Source organism: Vigna umbellata, chromosome 5, assembly GCF_029865625.1.
Source record: "Vigna umbellata cultivar VRB3 chromosome 5, Vumbellata_1.0, whole genome shotgun sequence".
NCBI lineage: Eukaryota > Viridiplantae > Streptophyta > Magnoliopsida > Fabales > Fabaceae > Vigna > Vigna umbellata.
The window spans coordinates 38,484,938-38,494,454 of record NC_142169.1 but is presented as its reverse complement, the minus strand read 5'-3'; the positions used below and the strand labels follow the sequence as shown (position 1 = coordinate 38,494,454).

General features: G+C 34.1%; 1 protein-coding gene across 1 annotated transcript; it reads right to left on the bottom strand.

Annotated features, from left to right (window-relative positions):
- Positions 1 to 1,342: 1,342 nt before the first annotated feature.
- Positions 1,343 to 4,450, bottom strand: LOC124837903 (GDSL esterase/lipase At4g10955-like). The gene is made up of 2 exons (XM_047313378.2): positions 4,155 to 4,450; positions 1,343 to 2,541 (listed from the first exon to the last, which is right to left on the bottom strand). The coding sequence occupies exons 1-2, from the start codon at positions 4,337 to 4,339 to the stop codon at positions 1,497 to 1,499; spliced, it is 1,230 nt and encodes a 409-aa protein (XP_047169334.1). The 5' UTR covers positions 4,340 to 4,450; the 3' UTR covers positions 1,343 to 1,496.
- Positions 4,451 to 9,517: the final 5,067 nt, after the last annotated feature.

The window sequence follows — 9,517 nt, the reverse complement described above, 5'->3', positions numbered from 1 at the left end:
TGATTTGGTGTTTGATGCATATTGGTGTATGCATTCTGATATGTTGTTGATGCATATTGGTGTATGCATTCTGATTTGGTGTTTGATGCATATTGGTGTATGCATTCTGATCTGTTGTTGATGCATATTGGTGTATGCATTCTGATTTGGTGTTTGATATATATTGATGTATGCAATGTGGTTTGGTGTGTAACTCATATTTGTTTATGTAATTTGATCTGGTAAAGTGAGCATAGTATGGTTTGGTATCGAGGTATGGTTATTGTATTGAATTGTTAGCTCACCCCTACTTGTTTGTGTTTTTGTGTTTGGGTATGTGCGATGATCGTATAATTCGTTATACGGGAGTAGATGAAGGAATGTCGTCTGAAACAATACCAATGAAGAAAGAAATCGAAGAATAAGTTAGAAGAATTCAAGTTATATTTAGGAGTTTATAGTTGAAATCTGAGTTTAAAATATGTATATCAACTGTGAATTTTTAAGTGTGAGATTACGGGATGTTACCGTAAATGTAATGTTACAATATATAAATTATGAATTATCCGGTGTGAGATATTGGGATGTTACAAAAACAAATATGGTAAAATAAATTCAAAAATTTATATTCTAAAATGTATATTCCAAAATACAAAGAGTACAAATTTGTATTTCAAAGTATATAATCTGATAGATTTTTGAATTACACAAATTTATAAGGCTATACGGAAAGAAATACCCCCCAATTATGTGCAATGTGGATTTCTGTTATCCTATACTCACCCAATACTTCTTTCTTTTCAAATACTGTAGATAAACTTTAGGACTACAAGTAAAATAAGACATTTATTAGGAGATAAAGAAAAAACATCTAATGATATTTTGTAGAAGAGAAACATTTCCGTAAAACAATGTTTCCTGAAAAAAAAAATTCTTCAAAATTTCCACACAACTTTCTCACATGAAAGGGTGAAAATCAAACTTTTCAGATGTAACATAAAAAAATTAATGAAAAAAAAAATACAATGTTTTTCTTATTAAGTAAATCAATATTACGATAAGATAAAAAGTTTAATAAAATGATTTATCCCCCTATTTTAAAAAAGTTATATAAATATTTCCAGATATGTTTTCATCAACCAAACCAAAAGAACATAATTCCTAAGATTTATAATTTTCAAAAATCATATTATATTTTTCTACAAAAAAAATTCTCTTGAAATCGGTGACCGCGTAGTTTTGATTATGAAAACCAGTAACTAGTTTGATCAATAAAGGTACCACAAATAAATTTACTCCTATTTAATAATATTAAAAATGTAATTTAGTTATGAAATTGAACCAAATAATTTTGAATCATGAATTAGCTCTTCGATCACTATCTGAAGATTATAAGAAAGACAATGGTACAATCTGTTTGAAGGAAGATTATAAGAAAGCCTAAAGTATAATTATGACCTAGAACTTATTTCACAAACATTGTTGTTACCTAGGTACTCACTTCTTCCAAACCATTGTTATCTGGGTGGTGTTCCCTGCATTACCTGCGAAGAAACATTAGTTGTTGTATACAATGATTTAAGCTGTCTGCTTATGAGTTTGCTATTCGCCTGCTGAAGTTGTGCATCACTAGACCACCACTGTTCCAAGGCATGAGCTTCATGAAACTTCTGCTTTTCCTTAGTCACCACAAACAACTTCGCTGCAACTTGTCCATGTCCATTTGTCGGACAAACATTCTCCTTGTCACCATCATTCTTCTCCTCTGAGCATTCAGGGTCTGTGTAAGAGCAACATATATAGTCACTGTTGTTTACATACAAATGAGGAACCCATTTTCCCACCCCAAAACCAGCATTCTTGAAGCTAGATAACCGTGGTATCCAACTCTTCAATCCTATGCTCACAGTCTTGTCTCCACCATTGCCAATACCTTGACCTTCTTCACTACTTGAAGAAGGAAGCATGGATTTAAGTTTCTTCCAAACCAACTCAGCCTTTTCCCCAAAGTTTCTCAGACTCATGGCCAGTGAAACAGAAGGTGGATTGAACAAATGTGTCTCCACATAAATGCCATCCTTTGCCAATGCTTTTCCCACTTGAAGAGCAAAACCAGCTCCCAATGAATGCCCTGCAATGCAAACATTGCTGCTTCCATATGTGTCTGAGACAGATTTTAGTACCTCCAGAGCTACCTTAAATCTGACAGAGCCCTTCAGGCTTTCCCAGGCTAGAAATCTAAGGTCATCTTCGATGTCTCTGCGCATTGTAGGGCTTTTGAGCAATGTTCCTCTTAGAGCTAAAACGGCTTTGGGGGCACCACTTGGTCTGATTAGAACTAAGTCAGCCATTGCTGCAGCTCTGTCCCATTCAAGTATTGCACCAAAAATGGATCCATCTCTTTCATCAATCAGTGTTTGAGTGAGTTTGTACTTGAAGGGAATCCACCAATTTGGAGCTAGAGCATTTTCTGGGCTTCTGTTCTCCTGTCTGTCAAGTTCAACCAGGTAAACTGCCTGTATAAAACAAGCAATCACAGTTCTTTTGTAATTTGCATCCTTCCTGCAAACAAACAAAATACTCGTCAGTACAAGGATTTGGGAAGCCTAAAACAAACTTAAAGTATAAAGAATAAGAGCTTTTTGAGGATTTTTATTTTCTTGAAAGTCTAAAACAATTATTACTAAACAATTTTTTTAAGGCCTTTTCTTCTTGAAGGCCTAAAGCAGTACTAAAAAGTATTGTTTAGGCCTTCTTTTCTTGGATGCCTAAAGCATGCTTAGCCCTTGATCCCGCCCTAAGTACACATACATTGCAACAATGTACTCTAACCCAGTATAGCTTGAAAGCTTTTCTATCAGGATCATAAGGTACTTTTGCTAGAGTTAATGGGAAATATGATACTCTCAGAGTTACAAGCATAGACCATACAGTGAAGAGTTTTATAGACGAGAAATAATGAATGAGAAAAAGATTATTGTTTTCAAATATTTGAAACTGAATTAGACATGACTAACAATTTATAGATGTTAAAGTAAACCATCTAATGTGATCGGTCCAATCCAATGAACCAAGTAATAACAATACCACACTCGCATCAGATCCATGTTCAGGTTATGAATTTTAGGTTCCATCTGGCTCTATGTTAGATCAATGAGTCAACGGGTCATTTTAAAAACAAAAGATAGAAATTTTTGATCTGGAAACTTTAAAAATAAAATATGTACTTTTAAAATGTAAGTTATCTTAGAGAAATCAAATTAGACATGATTTTTTTTTTAATTTTCAGAATTTTCAAAATTTTAATATTAACCCAAAGTAAAGGGTGGCAAAATTAACCCATAAAAGAACAATATGTTATAGATTAAAATTAAAAATTCTAAATGGATAAATCAAGTCTTTGTCGATAACAATTCCTAATATTAATAAGCAATCATACTAATGTTATTGTTAATAATAATTTAGAAGAAATCCCCTAAATCAGGGTCCCAAAATTCTATTCCAATTACTTCTTAAGGAAAACAACTAAGAAATTGGGTATCAAAATGGAGATTTAAACATAAGGAATGAATGATAAGACCAAAAATTCTATACCAAATACTTCTTAATAAAGCAACTATGGGTGAATGTTATAAACAAACCAGTCCAACTTCGAAACAAATGAGGCCTTCCAAAGTAAGAAAATTAGGCCCTGATTAATACATAAAGCAAAGACCAATAAGGCAAATAAATGATCAAAATATAAGGAAACTAAAAGAATATACACATCAAACAATGAGATAGATGATCTCCAAGAAACATCTTGCTATGTTTGCCATTTGATGAAAATTCTCAGTCCAAAAGACTGAAATTCAAAACCCTTATGCTAAAATTTCAACATTTTCCATTTCATGATACTTCCTTCAGTCTCATACCCCAAAATTCAACTCACCACAAACCCGTTTTTAAACTTTGCAGGCTCTTGCTAAAAACTAAAATCCCATCACACCATTAGCTTCAAAGCAAATCAGACATCAAGAAAACATACGTTCGCGCTACAACCACACCCAGAAGCCAAGTTAAGGTTCAACCATTGGCCGAATGAGGCCAAAAAAACAAGAACCCCACATGCCAAAAAGATAAATTTATCTCAGATGCAGAATAATTAGAGGAAAACATGAAAAGGATATACCCACCAGCTAGAACTGATAAGGTCTCTCCAGTTAAGATTGGTCAAATTGCGAGGACCAGAGACATGAAAGGCGTGAGGGTGAGACGCTTCTTCCCCTTTTCGTTGAACCTCTTCATCTTTTTCTTGAACCACTTCCTTTGTTCCTTCGTCTTCTTCTTTGATCACTGGGATTGTCATTTCTCTGCTCATGATGATGCTGCAGAGAGAAAGAGAGAGAGAAGAGTGAAAAAGAGTGTCTTTCCTTTGTGGGAACTAGTTGTTTAAGAATCACCTATTGTTGTGCTTACAACAATAAAACAACAACAAAATTCAAAAACATTCACAATTCGGATCCCACTATGTAACGGTCATATTATTAACATTACCGCGGCCGTTTTTGTTCAACGGAATAATGAACGAGTGATGAAATGATTTTTTTTTTTTTCTGTATGTGAGCTAATTTTCTATATTTTATGAAACAAATATTTTCTATGTAAGTAGCATTTATAATAACTAATTTTAATATATAAATTGTAGACTTGTAAATAAGTATTTTTTAAGTGCACGGAATATATTTTAAATTAATAACAGGAAATTTAAATTGTTGTAAAAGATTATTTTTGAGTATTGAAAATTATTCCATGAAAATAGAAGAATAATAATTACATGGAAATTGTAAAAATAAATTATATACATTTCATTATTGTGAGACAGATATAAGAGTTATAAGATGGTGAAAAAAATAAGAAATCATTTAGAAAAGAAAATTAGTAGGATATTCATTTAAACTAAATAAACAATAATTTTAAAGAGAGTAAAACATTTATTTTAAACACCCCCATCCAAATGAATTATTTGTGTATATGCAATTAATATAATGTGTCTTTAACAACTATTTTTGCCAACCTTTTCACAATGCCAAATAGTGAGACGGGATTAAACCGTTTTAAATGTTTTTCTAAAATAAATAATGTTATATGGATGACGTTTTGTGAAGAAAAAAGGGATTTCAGGGTTTTATTTGAGAATATCCCTACATTTTGTATTTTCTTTCTCTCTCGTGAAAGCTCTCACTCTCTCTCCACCAAAGCTCTCACTCTATATCTCCCTCGTCTATCCATCTCGCTCTTCCTTTCTCCATCGTCGACGAACTTGGTTCCATTATCATTCTCGCTTCTCTCTATCGACATTTTCCCTTTTCTTCCTTTCTCTCTTCGTTTGTGTTGTGCTATTTTCCCCTTCTCTCTCGTGATTTGTCCTTACTTTCTCATTCATCCATTGCGAGTTCGAAGGTGACCTCCCCTAACGTTACTCCATCAGCATTGTCGCATTCCACCTTTCTCGCGTTCTCCATCAACAAGTAAAGGTGTCTTCTTTCTCCAAGGTTGAACTTTGTTCGGTGAGAAAAGGGCTTTTTTGCATGGTTATTTTTATTTTGTGGATATTGGAGTTTGAGGGAAATGTAGTAACTAAATTTGTTTGAAAAGTAAATGAAATTCTGGGTGAATAAATCATTATGAGATTTGTGTAGTTGAAAGCTAATTTCATATAACTTATTGAAAATTTGTAATGTGACTTGTGTTCATATATGTTATTGAGTTAATTTCTTAAAGTGACTTATGTTGATTTCAAGAGTAGTTGCAAATATTTAGACAAAAAATATTATCAACACTCAATTTCGTCCGAATTGACTGTAATGAGTTTATTTTATTTTATTTTATTTTATTTTATGCTATTTTCTTTCATTTTTATTTTTAAGTTATGTTTTAATTTTAGTTTTTTTTTATACATTAGTTATTTCATTTTATTTGATTTAGTTTTTTTTAGAAAAAAAAACAAAAAAAAAAGAAAAAAACAAAGAAGAAAACGGTAGTAGTCTAGCAGACTGGTGCTTTGCTTTCTTCCCATGATCGCAAGCACGAATTGAGCTTTTCACCTGCAAGCTATCACAACAGGCTTAACATAGGGCCTTGTCCTTCCTGCAACAACATGCATAGTATCGCTCATAATGTACAAACTAAAACGCTCCTATCGGTGAAAGGATGTCTGAACAGGATGACTTTAATCAAGGATGGCTTTAATCAGGAAAGATACACGAAAAAGGAAAAAAGAAGGAAGGTGAGGTCTTCATTGGAATCCAGCGAGGAGAGTCATGAGAGGGGCTCACTGACCACGTCCTAGAGAGAACCCATGACCTTGACTCCCCTAAGGCAGACACGAGGGGGATTCACTCTGAACTCACTCTCACCTTCAGAGACCTCCTAAAAAAAATTCACACGAGTTCTCCTCCTTCCCTTTCCCTGGTTCTCGCCGTCAATCCAATGGTGTCATTCTCACCAAAAGAAACCGCAAGGCCAGGGTCTCCGCCATGGCTGTCCTTGTGGAGCTCTCAAACCGCGACTCGCTTGTGAAGTCCGTCAGCACCTCTCTCAACGGCAAGGTCGTGAGTTAGTACGCCACGCTTCTCGCGCCCCTCGTCGTCGACGCTGTCAACAACAACGACTACACCCCCAAGCAGAAGCACGACAAGGAACAACACTAGGCAGATCCTGGCTTTTATTGAAGGAGGCGCGATTCCTGCTTTGGTGAAGCATCTTCAGGCGCCGCCTCTGATTGACCGTGTCCAGAAGCCTTTGTCATTCAAGCACGAGAGAAGAAGATTCGAAACAGATTGAGTCGGTATTCAGTCCGATTTGCAATGAAATTGACATTCACAACATTTCCTACAATGACGACAATATGAAAGCTGCCCAACTTAGAAAATTTGAAGAAAATGTTACTGTTGAAATGTCTGATAGGATGCAGTGGGATGAGGATTGTTCTTGAAATGAGTGGTATTTTGCAGGGATCCTATTAAAGGTTTTGAACTGATTGCAATATGGTCAGAGGAAATGGTGGAAGCGCCGACCAGTTGCAGCTTGCCGGTTTGGAGAAAAGGGAGCTTGCCTCCTTTCTCTTACCTACGCTTAGAAAAAAAAACCTAAAAGGGTTTGGGGCTTGGCCAGCGGCTGCCAGGGGAAGGGTTTTACATCTACACCCCTATCTTTATTTAATTGTTTTTTTATGCTCTTAGTATTTGTTTGTTTGCGTATTGGTTGTTTCGTTTTTTTCTTTACTCTTTTAGTATTTGTTTGACCATTATAATTTCTGTCTTGTGTTTTGTATTTTATTTTTATTAAATGGATTTGTTTATTTTAAACTTCAATTTTATTTGTTAATAAAAAACGATGCAACCATAAAAAAAAAAACTAAAAGACAAAAATGAAAAAGGTACAAAAGAAATAAATATATAAAATTGCAAAATTATAAAATGGTTTTAAAGCTTTTGATGGTAACGTTATTTCTTTAAGCAATTGTTTTCTAAAAAATTATAAGATTAAAATTAAGAAATAGTTTTAGTATGTTTTTAACATTTAGTAAATATGGTTTATTTTTTATTTATTTATTTTGACTTTCTTAAAAACACTTGTGTAAATAATTTTACTGCTTTTTTTATTTTAAATAGCTAAGTAAGTATCATTTTGTGTTACGTAAATAACTAAGTAATTATTATTTTTAGACTTTATTTTAAATATGCATGAAAACATTATTTTAATATTATAAAAATCTGAAAAAAAAATGGAAGGCAATAAGTAAAAATAATGAAAAATATAAAAAAATTAAATAATGATTATGAGTACTCGTGCGATCGTCCGCATCAGCCTAGTACTTAATATCCTCAATTCTAAAAAATTTAAATAATGGTATGAGTGCTCGTGCGATCGTCCGCATCAGCCTAACACTCAATACTCTCAAGTCTTCTTAAATAAGTAATTAACGGTATGAGTATTCGTATGATCGTTCGCATCGTCCTAGTGCTTAATACCGTTATTTCTCTTAAAAAAAATAATTAAGAATTTACAAAAATATTTTAAAGGTTTAGGCACATGTGTGATTGCACGCATCGTTCTTGTGCTAAAACCTTTTCTTCTTCTTTTCTAAAAAAATATAGGTTTAATACATCATTTGATCCCTACTTTTGAGGGTTTTGTTCAAAATGGTCCCACCTTTTGAAAAAGTTCAGTAAGGTCCCATATTTTGGTTTAAAATGTTCAATTCGGTCCTTTTCGTGGACGGCGTTAGAAACTTAACGGTGGTGGTGCCACTGTGGCGAAATTTGAGTGAGCTGTTATGTTTTGATGGTTACGTGGCATTGTAAATTGGGGAAATATCCTAAATTGGGGACCTTAAGTGGAAATTAGAATCAGAAGCCCTAAATTGGGGAAAAATCCCCAATCTTCTCCTGCTTCTTCTTCATCTCTACTCCCTGCAACCTCATCCAGACTAGACACACCTTCTTCACATTCCGAACCAGCACTGCAGCAACTGCGGTGAACACTCTTCTTCTACTTCTTTTTCTCCTTCCCTAGACGATTGATTTCAGCTTTTGCTTGGTTCAGCAGCCACTCCACGGTATTGCTAGCTTTGTCAAAGCCCAACATATCTTGCAAACCAAAAAACCTCCTTGCAACATTAAGGGAAAGTCTCATTCTCCTATCCCTCAATCCCCTGCGGTGCTGTTGGAGGGAAATATGAGAAAGACTAACCGGTTGAGGGTCGGGGTTTTGATATTGGGGATTTTTCCCCAATTTAGGGTTTCTGATTCTAATTTAGGGTTTAGGGTTATTAAAACTTTAGGGTTTTCCCCAATTTAGGATATTTCCCCAATTTACAGTGCCACGTAACCATCAAAACATAACAGCTCACTCAAATTTCGCCACAGTAGCACCACCACTGTTAAGTTTCTAACGCCGTCTACGAAAAGGACCGAATTGAACATTTTAAACCAAAATATGGGACTTTACTGAACTTTTTCAAAAGGTGGGACCATTTTGAACAAAACCCCCAAAAGTAGGGACCAAATGATGTATTAAACCAAAAATATATAATAATAAAATATTTTGAAGGTTTAGGCACATGTGTGATCGCACGCATCGTCCTTGTGCTAAAACCTTTTTTTCTTCTTCTTCTCTAAAATAATTACAAAAAATACATTTTAAAGGTTTAAGCACACGTGTGACCGCTCGCGTCGTCCTTGTGCTAAAAATCTCTTCTTCTTACTTATAAAAAATTACAAAAATACATTTTAAATATTTAAGCACACGTGTGACCCTCGCGTCGTCCTTGTGCTAAAAACCTCTTCTTCTTTCTTTCTTATAAACAAATTACAAAAATACGTTTTAAAGATTAAGCACACGTGTGATCGCTCGCATCGTCCTTGTGCTAAAAACCTTCTCTTTGTCTTTTATAAAAATACCAAAATATATAAAACGTTCAAAAACTAAAAACATCAACACTTTCAAATCAATAAACAATTTCTCAGCCAAAACTACGTTATCCTTGATTCTC